At 31.5% G+C, this 22,953-nt stretch overlaps 1 protein-coding gene across 1 annotated transcript; it reads left to right on the top strand.

Moving 5' to 3' along the window:
• The first annotated feature begins 3,618 nt into the window (after nt 1–3,618).
• On the top strand, nt 3,619–4,456 carry LOC125370674. The gene has a single exon (XM_048377109.1). The coding sequence runs from the start codon at nt 3,858–3,860 to the stop codon at nt 4,272–4,274; it is 417 nt and encodes a 138-aa protein (XP_048233066.1). The 5' UTR covers nt 3,619–3,857; the 3' UTR covers nt 4,275–4,456.
• The last annotated feature ends 18,497 nt before the right edge of the window (nt 4,457–22,953 follow it).

Below are 22,953 nucleotides of genomic sequence, written 5' to 3'. Positions count from 1 at the left end.
GTGTGCGCACCGGTGTGAATTTAAGACAGGTAGTAAAAGATAAATTTGGGGCTTGCCTTGGTCGAGTTTAACTCTCTGGGCTAGTAGCGTGAGTTTGCTGTAGTTAAGGTCCCTGGTCAAGCTTCGCTCTCTAGGCGCCAGTTTAGTTGAAAATTTAAGTGACCAGACTGGATTTTAAGGTTCCTGGTCGAGCTTTGCTCTCTAGGCGCCAGTTCTATTGGAACGAGAGAGCCGAAAGGCTAAGACTGTTTAGTAATGGAGATCAGGATTCTACTGAGGTACTCAGTCCCGTAATATGTGAAAATTATTTTATAGAAGCATGGCATGACACGAGGTTTGCATGACTTAGTATTTTATTTTAATTAAGCAAATTCTTTACTGAAATAATTGTATTCGTTTTTGGATATATAATTTTAACTTACTCTCGAGACTGACAGTTTCAATTTAATTTTATTTTTTAGGTGTTGTTAGTTTTTCTGCAGTTGTTTTCATCTAGCAGCTTGATTCTTTCATCTTCGGATTTAAAATAACTGATTTTATTGGTATGTTTAATTTTTTTAAAATTCTAGAATCTCCACAGTAGAAATTTCAGCTTTATCATTTTATAATGGCTTGTTAATTTAGATCTTGACTATTTATGCTGGGAGACGAAATTTTAAATGTAGTATCTGATGGCTAAATGGTAATTGTGGAAAAATGCCAATGGACAGAGTCCGAATTGCATTTTGTTTGAGTTAGTGAATAGTCAGGCTTACTACGGGATTTGGTGGTCTTACACCTACCCATTTCTTAGTGTCGGTCAAGGGCCCACATATATCGGGTCGTGACAACTTATATTTAGAGCAACATTATCAAATTAATATATATTTTAATATGAATTATTAAAATAGAATACATTTTTATAGTTAGAAATACTTATTATATTATTATTTTGATAGACATTAGAATTAAACTATGCTAAAAATAAAAAAAATTACTTGAATTTGATTAAAAAATTAATCTTGAACAATTTTAATATTTGACAAATAGTTTAAAGATCAAATTATAATTTTACTTTTTAATTTAGTCATTTAACTATATTAACTTTGATGCATGAGGTTACTAGTTAGATTTATAAAAATATTAGAGAGTTTTAGTATGATAAGATCGACACTGTGGGCCAATTTGTATAATAAAATAAAAATTAGGAGATAAAAAGTAATTATCCCTTTCTCTCTGTTAAAAAGTATATTTAAAGAAAAAAGAATAGAACTTGAGAGGGAAGGAAGTGAGAGAATCCAATTTATAGGATAGATTACTAAATGATTTTTAAATCTTATAATGATATAAATACTATAAAAATAACGATAATTATGATAAACAAATAGTATTAGTAATATAATTTAATCTCAAACTCTATAGAAATAGTAATATTCACCTAAACTCTTTATCTATAGTAAATATATTAAAAGTAATTATTTTAAAGGATATGGATAATAATAATAGTAGTAATATAATTTAATAATTCTATTTTATAATTAGTGTTAAATTTTTTAATAGAGTTGAATTTTTAGAGTTAGACTTGTACTTAATAAACTATTAGTATTTTTATTATTAATAAAACTAATTAATAAATTATTAATTACCTTAATTAACTAAACAATCAATCAAGTCATTTTAGTAAATAAATATCCTTCTCCTCTTCACACTTTTATATATATTTGTGATTTATATAATTTTGTCTTTGGTCTTAATAATAATCATCATAATTATTTTGACTAGATTTAGGACTAGATTTTGTTCATCATTAGTTCCTCATTCTCAACACTTATGATTTATTTGGTTATTGATTTTAGCATCAATTTTCCCAAATGAGGTGAATAACATGACTCACTTGGGAAAAAGGAAAACAAACATTCTAAACAATTTTGTATTATACATGCCTTGGTGAAACATGAGAAATCATTTTCACATGAAGTGCAAGAAGAAGATTGTAATCTTAAATTTGCCTAATTTATAAGAATAAAAATAAAAAAAATAATAAATCTCTTGCTCTAGAATACTCTCTTTAAAAAATTCCTCTGTCAACAGTTACTATCTACAGTGGGGGATTTCAGTCGGAAGCAGTTTCTAGTGGTTTTTGCCATCAGGAATTTCTTTGAATAAAAATCAAATCAAACCAAAATATTATTTATTTTGCCCATTATTAAACTCAACCAAATCAAATTTTAAAAATAATAGAACTAAACTATTCGGTTTGATTTGGTTTTTTGATTTAGGCTCGGTTTTGTTCACCCCTAGCTAGGCTATTGGAAAACTGGTAATGGGGATGACAGCTTTAAAAGAGGGCTCTATTGCTAAAGTTTATTGACTTCAGGGGCTTTCTGGTCCAATTGAGTTGTTTGTCAAAATTAAAAAATATGAACATTGACATGGACGCCAATTAGGAAATAAGAAATCCAAATCAATGGATTCTAATGCCACATTATTTATATATCTTGCTTAATCTTAAATTCTCATCTCTTAAATGGTGTCCATGTTACCATCCACGTTCTTAGTTTTTACCAACAATTTAATTTGGCCAATTCTGTAGAATTATTGTAATTTGTACTTGTTATTCTCCACACCTTTTGAGGTCATTTGGCCAGTTTAATTCGGATTTTTTTCTTTTGACAAAAAAATATAAAGGAAAAATAAAAAAAATATCCATATATTTTATTTTTTATCAAATTTACATTGTTATTTTTTTTATTGTATTAAAATATCAAAAATATAATATTTTTTAACTTTGTTTTCTCAAAAATACGGTTTTGATTACTTTTTAGTTTTTCTAAAACAACAAAAGAATAATTGAAAAACAGACACTTTATTTTTTAAGAAAGAAAAAATTAAAAAAACAATATTTTTGAAAAAGAAATTTACACAACAAAAACGATAACTTTTGTTAAATTCGTCTGATTTTGAAATTCCAAAAGAAAAAATAAATTGGTCTCCTGATGAAGAATTCACATTTCTGTGGGTCTTGTTGTTTTTGAAAGCAAGTAGCAGTTGATACCGTTACTGCTTGCTTTTAACTCTTATTGAAGTCTTTTGACTTTTTCCTTTTTAACTTGCAAGGCACCATTAGCCCATTGAAAGTTAGACCCTGACTCTAAAAGTCCATTTAATTGCTTTAAATATAGATGCTCGCCATTAGATCATGACCAATCATTTATGCCCTGCTTCAAGCCAGTGACTTTAGCTATGAAATAAATTTGAATATTAATTTGCAAAACGCTTAAAAATTGTTTCTCATTCAAAGCGTATTCATATTTTATACTGTAATTTTAAGAGATAGTTTTGTAATATAAATATATAGAGTGTAGTAACTAATAAAGTAGCTTAAGCAATAAAATTATCTGTAAACCTAGCAGATGTAGTCGTGAATTGATGACTTGAAATGCAAAAATATAAATAGGTGTCCAGAGCTAAATGGCAATTAGCAACAGCAGAAATATCTCTGAATTTGAGATTATTTTAATCATAGTAATTAGTGAAAAGGAATAATCAGTTTTTATAGTAGACATGTAAAAGAAAACCTTTATTATTGTGGTGGGTAGTGGATCTTGGGAGCATCATATTTGGTCGGTTCGTAGGTAGGTAGTAGTAAGAGAGAAACAGCATGCCCAAAAGCAAAAGCTGTGTGTGTTGGAAACTGAGTATACGCCTGGGTACACATTTTCCACAATGCATAGTGATTCAAACATGTTTATGCCTGTAGCAGCTACAGCTATAAATACACAGCACAAAACCAACATCTTGTTCATCAAAAATCAAAACCAAAAAAGATCATTCAACAGCCATAACCTTGCTAGTGCTAGTAAAGCAGTAAGACCAAAATGAGTGTTGAAGTTTTGGACAGTGGCACCATCATCAACTTTGTCGAAGACGAAGAAGCATTCAGTGTCTCAATACGACATCATTTTTCCTGCCTTGATACGGACCAAGATGGTCTTCTTTCCTACGCAGAAATGCTGAAGGAGCTGCAGAGTTTGAGGGTTTTCGAGACTCACTTTGGTATAGATGCGAAGACGGAGCCGGAGGAGCTTGCTCGGGTTTATGATTCTCTGTTCTTGCAGTTTGATCATGACTTGAATGGGACAGTGGATCTGCAAGAGTTCATGACGGAGACTAAGAGGATGCTGCTTGCTATGGCTAATGGAATAGGTCTCTTGCCGATTCAGATGGTCCTGGAAAAAGATAGCCTCCTGAAGAAAGCTGTGGAGAAGGAGTCTGCAACTTTTGTAGCTGCGTAATTTAATTGGCCAACTTCTTATACATTCATTCTGCTATGCATTTGTTACAGCAAACCTTAATTTTCTTTTCCTCTTTTTTCTATGCTTTCCAGTTCTTTCTCGTTTCTGAACTTCCCCTAGTGTATGCCAAGATTGGATCATTTACAATGAAAATAAATGAGTTTTCTATTTGTTATTAGTAATTGAAGGCTGAAGATGTCAAATCAGTTATAACTTTGAGAACCATAATGTAAATTGTAGCACACAAGCTAATCTCACTGCTCATCAATTAATAGCTAAAATTTTGGTTAAAAGTAAAACCAGACACCTGATTGTAATTGCCATGTCAAGAAATAGATAGGAGAGCGTTAAGTTTGAAATAGGTACGACAAAGAAAAATAATTATCCTAAACTTAACAATATGTCCATTAAAAGTTTAATTTGTGTGAATTCTTTATATATTTTATATGTATTTTTATTAACTCAGTATTTTTTATTGATTTTCTAATTTTTATATTAGTAAGTTTAATTGATTTATCACATAATTTTTCTTATTATAAAATTTTGAAATTTGTTATTGAAAAATATTTTTAAAAATAAATTTAAAATATAAATATTTATTTTAAAATAACTGAATAAAATTATTAATAGTATAAAGTTTACGATTTATTTAGTAATTAAGCTAAAAAAGATTAAAAAAAAGAAGCAAATTCCTTTCTCCCGGGGCGTAGAGGGGGAGAGGGAGAGGGGGGAGACAACAAATATTTTTTAATTAAAAGCAGAGATTAGAGGACAATTCCAAATCCCATTTGCAAATCAAGAAAAGGAGAGTTCTAATAAAAGTGAAAATGTTGAGTAGAAAATTAATGAGTATTAACTTCCTGAACCAGCAAAACTTACGTAACAAACTCATATACCATTTTGTGATGGTGTTGAAGAACAAAAACATAAATAAGCCAATAAGGACTACCAGTTAAGGAGTGAAGGTCAAGACCTTAAGACAGATCATCACAGGCCTAAAAATAGAGAAAATGAGCTATCTTTCTTTCCTAAGGAAGAAAGGTCGCTTTCACCTTTCCCAACCTAGAAAGGGACGTTGACATAGAGCATAGGGAAGCTACTGATAGTAAGAATACCGTTATACTCCATCTTGTATATAACAGAACATTCATATGCATATAATCTCAGAATTTCAACTTGTAAATCATCACAGATTAATAAAACCTTCAATTACAATTTTTTCATGGTATTAGAGTAAGCTTGATCCTATCATTCCCTACCAATCCAAACTAACCACAAACACAAAAAAAAATTTCTCGCTATGTCTCATAGTGATATCACAAAATTAACCAACACTGTGTTAAAAGGCAATCAAAATTATTTTGAATGGTTGAGATTAGTTTACATCAGCCTAAGTGGCAAGAAAAAATTAAGGTTCATCACAGGAACCCGAAGCAAGCCACAACCAATCAATCTGAATCAACCAACCAAAGAAGAAATGGAAGCAATAGAGGAGTGGCAGACGATAGACCATATGGTCATGTCACTACTTACAAATACTATGGAGCCTCAGATAGCCAGATTTTGCATGCTACTGGAATCCTCACAGGCTATATGGAACAAGATGAAAGGCCTATATGGCCATGAGCAAAATTATGCTCACATCTTTAATTTAAAGCAAGAACTGGCATAGATCAAATAAGGGACTCGGACAAGCACAAGTTACTCAACTGAGATACTGACCAGATGGGAAGAACTATAAAGTTATCTCCCACCGACAACCGACTCATAAGAGGCAAGAAGAAGAGCATAGCAAGATTTGGTGTATACTTACCTAGGGGGTTAGATTCGAGATATGAAGCTTTGAGATCGCAGATTCTACTGTCAAGTAACCTCCTCACAATCGACGCCGTCATAGCCATCATTTAGCAGGAAGAGACTAGACGCGCGACTATGAGTACAGTCAACAACTTCGACACAGAAAATAAGGCCTACATCTCCCACCTCTTAAATCCTCGCGAGACGGCTCGAGTAAGAGGAGCACCTATCAGCGTCGAGAGGTGTGACCATTGTAAGAAGTAGGGGCACTCTCAGGACCGCTGTTGGCATCTCCATCCTCATTTGCGGGCGAGTCCCAGTAGGGTTGAGAGAGGAAGAAGCATGAGGAGACTAGAGAAAGAAGAAAGGAGGACATTTGGCGGCTTAGGCGTCGCTCACTCATCTAACCCTAAGGGTTATGATGAGGCGCCTGGATCGGGTCGAGAGATGAGTAGCGGGTCGGATTCTTTTAATTCAATCCGGCCCGACTCCAACACATACTACTGACCGGCTCCAGCGACCCGACCTGACCCGACTCCATCAAGTGGGTTGACCCGGATTCGACCCGTTTTGTTCAGCAGACCCGACCCGGATCCGACCCAATAGACAATTCCCAACTTTCCCAATTACTTACTCAACTCCAGTATATTACTCAGCTCCAGCAACCCATGTGGGTCAGGTTTGGTATCTAAAAATTACACAAATTCCTTAAAAGCTTCTCAAAATTGGATCATCGACTCCGGTGCAACTGATCATATGACATGGGATGCCACAAAATTATAAAATTTTGTACCCACTGATTCCCAACATGTGATCATTGCCAACGGAGATCAAGCTAAAATCTCTAGTTTTGGCTCCTTAAACTTATTGCATAATAATATACATGATATTCTCTTCTTACCAGATTTTAAATCTAATTTACTATATGTCGGTAAGATAACTAGAACTTTAAATTGTAATGTTATATTCTCACCTACTACGGTGTTGTTTCAGAATCGAATCACAAGGAAGACGATTGGTGAGGGTCGTTTTGAAAATGGCCTGTATTATCTCACAAACCCCACCAACAAATGTCTTATCTCGACTAGCCCAGCCAATCAATGAATGTTGATGCATCGGCAGTTTGGGCAACTGTCCAATAAATCTTAAACCAGCTTTTTGTTTCAAATTAAATTCTAGTTGTTGTGACAATTGCAAATTTGCTAAGCAGACTAGATTACCTTTTCCTGTATCCTCTACTATATCTGACAATATGTTTGACTTAATTCACTCAGATGTTTGGGGACCTGCCCCCGTCACTTCATACAATCACTACAGATATTTTGTTATATTCATTGGTGACTACTCCCGCACTACTTGGATTTATTTGTTAAAATGAAAAACCGAGGTCTTTACCCGTTTTTAAAACTTTTTTAAGTTTATACAAAATCAGTATAATGCTAAAATTAAATTTTTTCTCCCGGATAATGGCACTGAAAACATAAATAAAAATTTTTCTAATTTTTTTTCAAAAAGGGGAATTTTGCATCAAACCACCTGCATTCATACTCTCGAACAAAACAAGATTTCTGAAAGAAAAAACAGGCATCTCCTTGAAGTCACACGATCCCTTCTCTTTCAAAATCATGTCCCACATGTTTTTTGGTCAGATGCCCTCCTAACCGCTGCATATCTCATCAACAGACTACCCAACACCAAACTCAAAAATCTTAGTCCTCTAGAAATTCTCAAAGGGAGAAAGATAGAATTATGACACATTCGAGTTTTTGGTTGCACTACCTTTGTCCACATTAGACGTCACCACAAATTCGATAAGAGTTCAGTCAAAACTATGTTCCTAGGATATTCCTATGAAAAAAAGGGTTATAAATGCTATGATCCTTCCACTCACAAGATCTATATTTCTCAGGATGTGACATTTGATGAAAGTACACCTTACTTCATACATGACCCAACTCAAAATTATGGGCCTCCTACTTTATTATTTCTATATAACTCTTCTTTTAACAGTCCAATACATGGTACTCCATCAAAGAGGGAGCCACTTTCAGAGACCACTTCCGCGACCACCTCTTCAGGGGGAGAATACGTCACTCCCGAGGCAACTTCTTTAGGGGGAGAAAATAAGCCACAAGAGGAAGAAATTGCCTTGCGAAGATCGTCTCGACCAACCAGATCACCTGCCAGGCTAAGGGACTATATGTCCCACAAGGTGTCGTATCCCATTCAATGCTTTATTCATTATAATTTTGTATCATATTCATATAAGGCATATCTAGGCAGTCTCACAACTCACACCGAGCCCACATCTTTCTATGAAGCTAACTCTAATCCCAATTGGTGTAAAGCCATGAAGGAAGAGCTTCAAGCCTTAGAGAAGAATGACATATAGGATGTTATCGCTCTGCCTTCAAATAAAAAACCCGTAGGGTGCAAATGGGTATATAAAATAAAGTACAAATGTGATGGTACCATTGAACGATATAAGACTAGTTTAGTAGCAAAAGGATTCACTCAGACCTATGGGGTAGACTACTAGGAAACTTTTGCCCCTGTTGCCAAAATGCGTACCGTTCGCATATTATTATTTATTGCCACTAATTCAGGTTTGAGCCTATTTCAAATAGACGTGAAAAATGCATTCCTTCAAGGATCACTAGACGAAGAAGTCTATATGACTCTTCCTCCAAGTCACAAGTCCTCATCAGATCACTCATTGGTATGTAAACTCAAAAAGGCTATCTATAGATTAAAGCAATCTCCAAGAGCATGGTATGCCAAACTAAGCCATTTTTTAGTGAACATCAATTTTAATAAATGTGTTTCTGATTCTTCTATGTTTGTAAAACACACTCACACATGCACTATTATTATTCTCATTTATGTCGATGACATTATTATAACTGGTAACAATAATGAGGAAATTGAAAAGGTTAAGCTAGAACTAAAAGGAGAATTTGATATCAAAGATTTAGGTTAACTTTCATACTTCCTTGGGATAAAAATAGCCAAATCACATAAAGGCCTATTTCTGTCTCAAATAAAGTATGTTCTTGACCTATTAAAGGAAACATGAAAAATAGGAGTAAAACCAATAAATACCCCAATGGAGACTAAAACCAAACTTAATTTGGAAGATGGCGAACCTTTAGATAACATAGGTAATTATCAGCGCCTAGTAGGAAAATTAATATATCTAACCGTCATTAGACCTGATATTGCCTACGTTGTAAGTATGGTAAGCCGATTTATGCATGCTCCCCGTACCAGTCATCTGGACGTTATCGATAGAATCCTTAGATATCTCAAGGGCACCCCAGGTCAAGGTATTTGGATGAAAAATAATAACAATGCTAATACTATAGTTGGTTTTTCTGATGCAGATTGGGCTGGAAGCTGTGACAGAAAATTGACTTCTAGATTCTACATCTTCGTGGGAGGAAACTTAGTAACATGGAAAAGCAAAAAATAAACTGTAACCGCAAGATCAAGTGCAAAAGCAGAATATCGAGCAATGGTGTCAACAGCCAGCGAGCTCATTTGGATCAAACAAGTGCTCACTGACATGAAAATAGGATGCAAAGGCCCGATGAAAATGTACTGCGATAATCAAGCAGCCAGGCACATTGCATCAAACCCTGTTTTTCACAAACGAACCAAACACATTAAAGTGGACTGCCATTTCATAAGGGAAAAGTCCAATCTGGGAAAATTGAAACCCCATTCATCAGGAGCCATGAACAATTGGTGGATATCTTTACGAAGGCCCTAGACAAAACAAATAATCAAAACCTTCTTAGCAAAATGGGTTCTATCAATTGTTCGAACCCATCTTGAGGGGGAGTGTTGAAGAACAAAAACAGAAATAAGACAACACGGACAAACAGTTAAGGACTGAAGGTCAAGGCCTCATGACAGATCATCATAGGCCTAAAAATAGAGAAAAGGAGCAACCTTTCTTCCTTCCCTAAGGAAGAAAGGTCGCTTCCACCTTTCCCAACCTAGAAAGAGACGTTGACATAGAGCATAGGGAAGCTACTGATAGCAAGAAGACCGTTATACTCCATCTTGTATATAATAGAACATTCATATGCATATAATCTCAGAATTTCAACTTGTAAAACATCACAGATTAATAAAACCTTCAATTACAATTTCCTCATATAGCAATACAGAACTGTATCCCAAAACTTGGAGGAAAAACACATTTAGCAGAGTTAACATTCAAATTGACTCCTTGGTGTAGGATAAATTTAGATAACCTGTTTTATGTTGATTTTTTTGAAAAATAAAGGTTTTAAAATTGAAATTCAAGTCTAATTTGAAACGGTCATACTCAAACTGGGCCTAATTATCTAATTTTCTATCTTCATTTTTCCGGACCGTGGAGTCTAGCAATTCAAAACTCTAACTGCGTGACTTCTAATATGATCTGACCCTTAACATCCTACATAACATTAGTGGAAAAAAAATAAAAATGAGTAAAACTCAGTGAGAAATTAAATAAATAATAAAAAGGAACAAACAAGGATTTATATTAAAATACATACAATACTATACTGTTCTTGAATATTTTTCTGCTGAAGAAAAATATTGCTAAAATTTTGAATATAAATATTTGATAAAATAATTCTAACTAGACATTAAATTTTTATAAAACTATATAAATAATAATCACTTCTATATATATCTGAAACTGCAAATACTCTTTTAGTCTAAAATCAATTAACTGTATAATCTTGATTTCATCTGGACAAATTTCCGCTACTAATTTAAATTCCGACATCATACCAAGAAAAAACGGTAACAATAAAATAAATAATTTCGTCAAAAATAATATATGCTCATAAATGCACCCTATTGATCTCTGGCAACTTTGGGCGCAAAGACGTCTCACTTGGCAGCCTAAAGTACAAATAACTAGTCATATGCGCGTAGATAATATGCTCCCAAAAGGCACCACCTAGCATATGCCCCAAAGATTATGTGTATGCTAACCATTGTCCCATAGACAGTATAAGCTATAATCTTATTTTAGCATAATTCTATATATTATCTGTAATACCCGTAATTTTTATTTTAATAATAATAATATTAGTAATAACTAAAAAATAAGTTTTTATTTAAATTAATATTATTTTATTTTTTAATTAGTTTAATTGGGATGAACTAAATAGAATTTTAATGCTAGACAAAATAAGGGAGTTATTTTCTATATCTAATTAATTTGATTTTTAAGAAATTAATTGTGTAAATTCTTTAGAAAATAAATTATATTTTTTGGTCATTTAATTTTTCCCAATATGAATATATGAATTAATTTCTATATTTGAAAGTCATGAAAAGAATAGTAAATAATATTTTTATAAAGAATTTATTGGGGAATGATAAGTTTTAATTAGCAAATGGTATTGATTTTAATTGAAAAATATTTAGCAAATTAATTAATTTAATTAATTAAGTGTTAGGGTTAAATTGATAATTAATTTTGGAATAAGGATTAAGAATATAATTTTATTAATTTGGGGTTTTAATGAAAATTTGTATGGTTAGTATTTTTATAATTAAGTGTGTCGGTAAGGGTATTTTGGTAATTTTATATTTAAAAGCAAGGGTAAATAAGTAATTCTCTATTTTCAATAATTGTAACTTGGCCAAAATTAAATAGTTAGGAGCTTAATTGAAGCTAAAGAAAATTTTAAGGGTTAATCAGAAAATTTACAGGGCGAATTTGTTAGTAATTAAAAAAGTTGAGGGACTAAATGGTAAACAAAAAACGTTCACGGACTAAAAATCGATGTGGAGAAAAAGAAAAAGAGAAGAGCGTCGGGGAAGAGGGAGAGGAAGGAGAGGTGGCGTCGGCTGCATCGTCCAGTCGGTGGTGGCTGACCGTCGAGGCGCGCAAAGCTGGCTGAAAGCATCGTGGAGGCCGGCGAGTGCGACGATAGCGGCTCCAACAGGCGGCGATGGTGGAAATCACGAGAAGGAAGGCAACGACTTTCTGGCGGCATTTCGGGCGTTCCTGGCGGCCAACGATGGCGATTTTGGTCTCAAAAGGCCGGTGAGTTGAGGGCTTCCTTTTAGGAGTAGCGGCGTCGGCTTTGGTGGCCGGAGGAAGAAGTTCTGGCAAGGTGATGGCAGCCGAGTATTCAGGCTTTTTCGGCGAGCTCCGACTAGCTTTGGCTGATCAGAGGACATATCCGGACTCCCCTCAGCTCAAGCTTTCCAATGGCACCAGTTTTGTGACGATCAAACTCCATTTGAAAATCAACGACTTAGATCGTTCGTAAATTTCTTCGAATGATCGGGGATTGGATCGGAAGATCAGAAGCTGGGATCATCATCAGCGTGTCATCTCGAGTCTGTAGGTGCGCTCGGATCGTCGATCGGACTCTGACGGGTAGAGGCGAGTCGACCGAGTGATCAAGCGTCTCGGTAAATTTCTAGCCTGTAGATTTTAGAGTTCATTGATAAAAAGTTATGTATTTAATTATTTTGTTGAATATTGTAAAAATTATGTTAGGTTTATTAGTTAAAATAAATAGTTTATCTGACCGTCTACTAATAATCGTGATTTGTGTTGTGTGGCGGAGTCGAGAAAAATAATGTAGTATAGTGGCCCGATTCCCGTTAAATAAATTGTTGGAATAATTGAAGTGTTTTTTTGGTAGATCTTGGACCAGTAATATGGGGGGTAGACGTCCGTATTTAGGGGAGGTTCTATCGGATTTTCGGTAGAATTTACCCGAGTCAAAATCTTTTAGACAGTCACTCCTAGGAATCTAGGCCCAGGGTTAATTATCAAATGTTTTACTTTTTCTGATTTAATTGTTCCTATGATTAGATAAATCTGTCAGTTCGACTCGCTCCACGCGAGGCATCGGAGCAGAGCTAGGAGGTCGTCAAAGCTGTGAGTTAAAGTCATATATCTGTATACATGTGTCAATGCTGGAATTTTATGAAATAATTCTGATTACATGATTTAATATTTTAATTATTTATTTAATCACTATTTATATATGTTTCATTTTCTGATTTTATTGATTACGAATTGACTCGGGATGGGGCGGTAGTAGAACATATCACTTGATGGGTTGCATCAGAACCGCTGCGTACCGGTAAGAATCTGAGACAGATAGTAAAAAGGGTAAATTTAAAAAGGTAAATTTAGGACTTGCACTGGTCGAGCATTGCTCTCTGGGCTGTGTAAAATGAGTTTGCCGGAGTAAAGGTCCCTAGTCGAGCATTGCTCTATGGGCGCTAGCTTATTTAGAAACCTAAGTGACCAGACTGGACTTAAGGGACCCTAGTCGAGCTTCGCTCACTAGGCACCAGTCTTATTGGAGTAAGAGAGCCAAAAGGCTAAGACTAATAGTGATAATTAAGTGACCGGACTGGAGTTAAGGACTCCGGTCGAGCTTCACTCTCTGGGCGCCAGTTCTGTTGGAATGAGAGAGTTGAGATGTTAGTGTTGGGATTAGGGTTCTACTGAGGTACTCCATCTCGTGGTATGAAATAAAGATTTATTTTATTTTATTTTGCAGAACCATAGCATGACATGTATTTTTATTTTAAATTAAGCAAATATTTTATTGTAGTGTTTATATTCATTTTTGGGATATATGACAATCTCAATTTCACTGTTTTTCAGGTGATTTTTAGTCTTCCCGCAGTTTTTATCTAGTAGCCAGATTCCTTCATCATCGGATTGATGTAATTGATTTTGGTATGTTTGACTTATAAAATTTTAGATTTTCCGTAATAGAAATTTTAGACTTACCAGTTTATAATTTTATATGAATTCAAGTTTCGTCTAATTATACTGGCGAACCAAATTTAATTTATAGTACCCGTTGATTTAAGATTAATTGTGGAAAAAGTGTTTTAGATTGAGTTCGGATTTCAATTTGATTGAGTTAGTGAATAGTCATGCTTACTACGGGATTTGGTGGCCTTAAGCCTACCAATTCCTAGTGCTGGTCACGGGTCCACAGATCAGATCATATGACATTATCTATCTACTTCAATTAATTAATTCTACCGAAAATTCGACAGCACTTTCCCTATAAAACGGACTAATCCCCATCGTTAAAATGGGTCCAAGTCTTGCAAGAAAATTTACACGACACAATCTACAAAAATTTCCATCCCAGATCTCCATAAATTAATTTTATTAAATTAAATCTCTCTATACTCAAAGAAATTTATCATGATAACCGTTGATAATTATTTTTATCCTGTCTAAGTATTGTCTATCATATAAATTTTCATTATAATTATTTCCCTCTATACTGATCAATAGATTTATAATAATAATTATTTCTATTAATTTATTTTCCAATATAAATATTTATTTACTGGTCATTATAATTAACCTTGAATAATTAAAATTTATAACCAATCTACCTCACAAATTATACATCATACCTAAACTAATTACTTACACCAATCAACATTATTTATCATATAGCTAATATTAATCTTACTTATTTTCTCTAATCATTTATATATAAACTTTTTACTCTATTTATTCATTCTATCCAAAATATAATATTATTCTATCATTTATCATTTATTTACTAATAATACAATCAAATTTAATTATAGACTGATTACTTAATTAAAACTTTAATTTCATATATTTAATTAATTATTGGAATTTTTGACTATCGCTTTAGGATCCACTAATTTATTTATTTTAATTAATTAGCTTCACATTTCTAATATTATAAAACAACTAATAATAAAACTTTTTTAAAATTTAACATATTGCTCGATTTTTTACTTAATTATAATAACACACTTAAATTTCTCTAAAAATACTTGCATTAATTCATTTTTCTCCAATTAATACCAATATAGTGTTTAATTAACAATTTCGAACATTAACATGTTAAAGAATTTATCTAGACGCTTGATAAGTCAGTCGACTCGCCTCCGGCCACCGGAGTCCGATTGACCATCCGAACGCATCTATGTACTCAAAATAATATGCAAAGAAAGAATCCAACATCTGATTTTTTTGATCCAGCCCCCAATCATTTTGAAACATCACGAACAGTTTCTAACCGTTGATTTTCCAACTTAGTCTGATCGAAGCAAAATTGGTGCCATTGAAAAGCTTCTGATGAATACGCTCCTAATATATCCTCCGATCACCAGAAGGACGACATTAGCTGAAAAATGAGAAAAACTGAACTACCTTACATGATCTCTTCTCGTCGAATCTCGATAATCCGGCAGCCTTAAGGGGGGATGATGGGTGTAAATAAAAGCCTAGGACCTGCTGAGCATTTTGAGCCCAAGAACACCATCAATGGTCATCGAGAACACCATGAAAGGTGTCAAGAAGTGATGCTGCCTATTCTTGTCACTCTCTGCTACCTGACGTCGCCGGAGCAGCTGCTGCACTCACCGGTGTCTGCTCCATCGCTGTCCACATCAATCGCACCTGAGACGAGACTCCTCCCTGAACTGCCATTATAGGCTGCTCCAAGCTCTTCCTCTCTCTCCTTCGTCTCCTTCCTCTCTCTTCTTTCTTTTCCTTCTTTTTCTTACAATAACAACATTAAATCCTTCAATTTTTACTTATCAACCACTACCCCCTGGAAATATCAACTAAACCCTCAAACTTGATATTATCCTTTCAATTTAATCCCTAATCCTTTAATTTTGAGTTAAATTATAAATTCGAGAAAAATACAAGATTATTATTTTGACCTCAATATTAAATTAAGAAGTATCCTTATGCCCCTACGACACCATTATTTATAAAAATATCAACCAATATATTTTTCATTTAAATTCAACTATACTTTTAACCTCTTTTTCAAATATAATTTTAATTTAATTCTAACACTAAATTAACTTAATTAATTAATTTGTTGACTATTTTTCAATTAAATCCAATACCATTTGCTAATTAATATTTGTCATTTTCCAAATAGTTTCTTTTATAAGAATATTTTTATAGCTTCCAAATATAATATTTAATTCATATATTCATATTAAGAGAAAATTTGAGTCTGACATTTACAAAAAAATAATTTACCCTTTATATAAATCATTTATCTAATTTTCTATTTAATCAAACTAATTAAATATTATATTAATTTTCATTAATATCGATATCATTATTATTATTATTATCGCCATCATACTTATAATTGTTATTATTAATATAGTTTCATATCTGCTATACTCGTGGCTATTTAATTTTAATGCTTAATATGTTATTGAATATATTATGTTTGCTTGTGATTTATGCCATTTTTAAATATTATTGATGTTATGGTTGTAACTTCGATATGAGGCAGCTGTAGAACACGCCCCCTGACAAGTTGCATCAGGACCGCATGTACACCGGTATGAATCAAAGACAGATAATAGAAAAATATTTATGTGGTGTGCCCTGGTCGAGCATAGCTCTCTGGGTTTATGAAAATTTTGAATTATCGAATTAAAGGTCCCTGGTCGAGCATTGCTCTCTAGATGAAGGCTGTATTGGTAATTAAGTGACCAGATTTGATTTAATGACCTTAGTCGAGTTTTGCTCTTTGGGCGCCAATCTTATTGGAATAAGAGAGACGAAAGGTTCTACTGTGGTACTTGCCCCGTAAATAGTAAAATTGTATTTTCTAAATTAAATGAAATCTATAATAATTTAACACATATTTCAAAAAAAGAAAAATGTCTAAAATAGAATAAAAAAGCATAATTCAATTCAACAAAAAACTATTAACTCACATATTTAAAATTGACAGGATTAATGTACAAAATATCTAAATAAAAACGACATAAACATGGAAACTGTATATTTAGTCTAATTAACGTGACACGAAAATAATTTAAAAAAGAAATGAAATAAATTTATCATATAGAAATATTTTGATAATAACAAACATAGCATAAAATTAAATAAACTAACTAAATTATATTGAGTTGCATATTAGATTAACAAAATTGACATGATATGAAATTATAAAAGAGATAAAAATAATTCAATATAAACATAAAAATTAAAGAATTTCAAAATAAATATGAAATTAAGAAAAAAAATAACATGAAATTAAAAGAAAAATTACGTAAACTAAATAACAAACTTAAAGAAAATATGAGTGTCATACTTTATTTATTTAAAGAAAAAGATTATAAAAATTAAAGAAATGATTTACGTCAATGGATACCTTTTTGCAAAACAAAGTGAAAAACTCGCCCGACCTAGTTTCCATTATTGCTAATTCTATAAGAAAGAAAGAAAATGAGATAGTCTTTTAAAGTTATACTTGGAGAAATTAGATTTTCTGATGCACAATATCCAAAATTATTGGCAAGTGCAGGACATTATCTTTTAAAATTTTTAGAATATAAGCCTCTTAGACTTGCATAAGAAAAAAAATTTATATTAAAAATATTGATAAATTTGTTGTTAAAAATCGTCTAGTTGCCTACTTTGGTGGACTTTCTTTAGTTTTGGTACCTCCCAAGCATTACCTTTTATACCTTAGAGAAGTGTGCAACTCTTCACAACAAAGCAATATTGAAAAAAGTGCAAAGATTGAAGCATGCTGCGACCTTGCCATGTCTGTTGCACGCTTGCCACAGTCCTGTTGCACGACTGTTGTAGGGTTGCTGAAAAGTGCTTGTGGCACCATGAGGCTGCCGCTAATCAGCTTGTAGCACCCCAAACCATTTTTGCCGTTTAGCATTGTGAGTCCACCTACTCAACTTCTTTCGACCATAATTTTTGATCCTAGAGGAATTATGGAGCCTATAAGTACATTTCTAAGAGCTCTTCCAATATCACTATACTTGAGTCCATTTGAGATTATTGTATCTTCAAAAACTATTCATCTTTCAAAGTGATTTTTAGGGACGTGAAATTCAGGTATCCACAGATGCCCCAGCATCAAATATGTTTACGTGAAATCTATTTAATGATAGTGTGATGTATCTAATTATTACATATATTTGAGTTGACTTTTATTATTAGTTGTGTAGAATTTTAGTTTAATTAAGAATGTTTTAGTTTAGAGTTTTAATTAGGATTTTATTGTTTCTAGTTCAATTTTAGTTTAACTAGGAGTTCTATTCAAGTGCTAATTAGTGTTTTCCTTATTGTAGTTATTTTTGTTTAATGGATTAGAGTGACATGGCCGTGACATGGGCATGCCGGTGCCCGTGCCATCCGTTGGAAGAAGAGATTTCAGAAACATGGCCATGCTAAAGCCATACTGGAAAAGAAGTTAACGACACAGGCATGACATAGCCGTTTGGAACAATAAAAGATTTTCTATTCAAAATAGATTTTGGAATTCAAAAAGAAATAGGTTTATTCAAATCTTTCGTGTATAAGGGGATTTAAATAATCATTCTAAGGATGCGAGCTTGATGAGAAAATAAGTATTAAACTGAGATTGAAGGAGAGACCGCACAAGATCCAAGAGTTTTATTTTTTTCATATTTAATTATTTAATTATATTTGTTTATATTACCACAATTAGAAGTGGCTAAATTTCTTTTAGAGTTTATGATAGGAGTAGTTATTCCATGATGTGATTAAACATGTTTCTTTTATTAATTTGATATTCAGTTAATTCTATGAGTCGTGCTTAATTTATGATTTTATACTTGGCCAGCTTGACTGCATGTTTACGGATAAATTAACCAACGAAAGTTAAGGAAACTTACTAGCTTAAGATTCATAGGACTAAGATTAGCTCTTCGCGAGAAAATAATTGTTAAAGAGCTTAATGAGTTTTGATTAAATTTTTAATCACGAGAGTATATTAAACTTTAATCTTAACATGCTTAATTAAGCTCGAGAGAGTCTTTAGGTATTTTAAAACAATTACCCTTAATTGAAATCATAGTGTTTAATAATCTAGGTGTTCATGAATATATTCGAATAGTAAAACTGACCCTAAGCTCTAAACTTTAATTATTTAATTTTCTTATAGGTTTAATTATTTAGATTTAGATTTTATTTGCTTAATTGCCTTTATTTGATTTGCTAGCTAAGATTATAAGTAGAAATATTAGTACTCAATATACAATTCTTAAGGGAAGAATAACTCTTTATACTACATTTACGATCTGTGCGCTTGCGGATTTTGAAACATAACATAGTGACAAAGTATAGTCCGATTATGCTAGAGTCTTAATAGAGTCTGATCCAAATGTAAAGGTATGATTTTGTTTGAAGTATGATCTCTAATGTATAGGTTATATCTGAAGTTCAAGTTTGATCTAGCGTGCAAGTCTGACCTGTTCCACAAGTATTGTGATGTTTAGGTTTGATATGATTTAGAAGTCTGATTTGATGAAGAATTCTGCTTGGATATGGATTAATAGGCCCAAAATCCACAAGGTGGAAGGAAGTTGGTGGAAAGCCATATATGAAAGTGCGATTAGATAGAGCCTTCGTTAATGCTTAATAGCATCACTTGTAAATAAAAGCATATGTGAGACACCTACAGAGGGTATACTCGGATCATTGCCTAATCCTAATCAACACAAATGGATCCCAACCTCCCCTTTTTATTTCTCGACCAGCCTTAGGTTCAGAAAGCATATTCTTTGTAGAATATTCATACTCAGTATCACTTACGCTAATATGACAAAAGGTTAGGAAATGACTAAAGAAGAGAGCTACTTGAAAAGGTAAATCATTTCTTTATATTCTTTTCTTCTTTTTTTTTTTTTTAGGTTATTGTTCTTTGAATGTCACTATTCTATTTTTTCTTCATGAGCATTCCAAGCTGGTAATTGATGGTTGCCAGGTGCAGAAAAAAGCGGGCTATGATGTTCAAGTTTGATATGAAGTAAAAGTCTCATCTCTATTGGTTTTCGACAGATTGTTTATGTAACGCCTTAGCTGGAACTGGGCCTAAAAATCCAGTTTTGTATTTTTCATTTTTACGGACTATGGACTCTAGCAACTCGAAGCTCTAACTGCTATTGCTTCAATCTTGAACCGACTCTTAAACATTATGCATAACACCACTAGAAAAAAATAGGGGTGAGTAAAAGTCAGTGAGAGGAACAAACAAGAATTTGAAATGAAATACATTTAATACTATACTAATTGTTAGAACTATTACAACAAGCAGGTTAACGACGACGATTGTTTGTGGCTAGTCCATTAGTAGATAGTTTTATCTATGTAGTCCTTAACTTAGCAATGACACAATACCGTCTTTTTTATAGTAATTTTGCTAGATTGAAAAGAAATTATAAAATTTATTACTTTTCATTATTTAATCAAGACTTTTTAATTTTAGTAATATCAGGCGTGAATTTTTTTATTTTTATAATTTAATACACTGAACTTTTTTTATAATTATACACTAAAAAGTAAGTATACTTTTATTGATGTGAGAAATATCGGCAAAGCTAATCCATATAGATGCCACCCATTTGCTAAATTATAAAAAAAGTACAAATTTTAGCGATTCTTATAATTTAATTATAACTTTTTATTCTATATATAATCTATATAATTATAAATTTTTTTGACACGTGTGCTTAATTTTTGATACATATGACTTTTGTTTTGGCATGTATACTATTTTGACAAATGGAATTCAAACTTATGTATAATCTTATAATTGTTTCTATTAATTTATTATTAATAAGTTACATTCCTAATTAAACACTAATTCTAATTCTAAGAAATAAAATATTAATTATATTTTAATATTATATTAATTAATAAATTATTTACTAATAAGATAATGATACTAATTCTATTCTAAAAAATAATATATTAATTATATTTTAATATTATATTAATTAATACATTAGTTTTCTAATTAAATAATAATTTTAATTCTATAAAAGAATATCCTTAGTATTATATTAATAATAAATTAATTTTTTAATTTTATAATAAATTTTTATTTTTAAAAAATAATAATATCAATTATATTGATAATATTAATTTATATAATATTAAAATTAATTAATAGATATTTTAACATAATTTTTATATTATTTTACTAATAATTTTTCTTTTAAAAGGAGATATTTAAATATAGTTAGTTTGCTATTATCTTTTTAAGATATTATAGATTAATATTAAATATTAAAAATTATTAAATTGTATCTATTAACTTAATTTTATAATCGAAATAATAATAATAATCGCGTAATGTATGAGTGCACGACTAATTTTTTTAATTTGATACGCTTTTGCAACTGCTACATACAAATTAAGTGTTTAAAATTTTATTTTGCTTTGAAATCTAGTAATTTTTTAAATATAGTAAGATATAAGAAATGATTAAATAAAAATATTTATTATCATTATTTTAAATATTTATGAACACCACTTATTATTTATTAATTTAATAAACATGAAATTCTTATCCAATAATAGTAAAATAAAATATGAAATTATACTTTTTTTCCACTAATGGCTATGAACTTAGATCCTTGTTGAGTAAAAGGGAATTCAAAATAAATTTCTATTATTCACTATATACTTTTATAAAAAATAATGTATTTTATTTACTAAAAAGACTATAAATTCATTGATTATTTTAATGTTTTGTCATTGCAACAGTCTTTTAAATTCTTAACGAAGTATTTTAAAATAATATTGATAAAAGAAATATTTTTCTCTACAATAACCATAAATAAATATGATAAACTACGTAATATATGGTAATGGCACATAAATTGATTATTAAACATCTTTAAGAAAAAAATCTATTCAATGTAAAAAGTTCTTTTTCCTTCTTTTATATATTTGCTTAAATACTACACATATTTTTGAATTTTCATAAAATTTGTATATTAATTATAATCATTATTTATTGTTAACGGTATTTGTGGTGAGAACGGTGTTTAGAGGCGGAGCGTGAGGTATTGCAATAGATTATTTTAAAATATTGTTTTATTTGGTCGAATTCATATTAAATTTTTAAAGTTTTAGAGGGTGTTGGAACATTTTTGTCTCAAGATCAATGATGAAATTTATAGAGACCTTACACTATGGAGGAAGTTCATAAAGCCCTTATCCAAATAAAGTTGATGATTCTGATGGTATGTCCCTTTTGTTTTATCAAAAGTTTTACCATATTGTTAATTCTAATGTATCTAATGCTGTACTTAATATCTTAAAAGGGCCCCTTTTCCTAGTTTTCTAAATCACACACATTGTCTTCATGCCAAAAGTAATCAACCGAATTTCATGAAAGACTTTAGACCGATTAGTTTGTATAATGTGCTTTACGAGATTGTATCGAAATTGTTGACTCACAAAACCAAAGTGCTTTTATTCATAAAAGATTAATTTCTAATTATATTCTAGTGGCCTATGAGTGTTTCATCACATAAAGAAAAAGAATAAGAATAAGGATTGAAGAGAAAATTTGGTTTTTAAATTGGATATGAATAAGACATATCATTCCTCACATTCCTCATACTGGATTTGGTTTTGCTCAATGTATCCGTGTGTTTTTTTATTTAAAGAAAATTTTTTTTATGTGTTTCAGTTAATCTATTATTTTAGATGAATTTAAAGAGCTATATTATACTTAATTTATACTTAAAATCTAATTAAAATGACATGAACGTTTGCTCTTGGAAGTGAGAAGTTTCGAGTTCGAATTCTCTCCTTTACACTAAATGAATTTTCACTTTTATGGTGAGTTAAAAGAGATTATTACCCCTTGTTGTGTAATTCATGGTTTGTTAGCATTTTAATGAATAAAGAAACTTATAGCAATTTGATTCTATTAGTTATTTTATTTTTTTTTATATTTTTATGAATTGATAAACTTTTTAATTATTTTAGAATAATTATATGATTTTTTCATCCATCTTAATAATAATCGTGATAATTTTGACTATATTTAGGGCTATATTTTGTTCATTA

This window comes from Ricinus communis, chromosome 7 (genome assembly GCF_019578655.1).
Source record: "Ricinus communis isolate WT05 ecotype wild-type chromosome 7, ASM1957865v1, whole genome shotgun sequence".
NCBI lineage: Eukaryota > Viridiplantae > Streptophyta > Magnoliopsida > Malpighiales > Euphorbiaceae > Ricinus > Ricinus communis.
Note: the sequence above shows the minus strand (reverse complement) of the source record. Positions and strands in the feature narration are given on the sequence as shown.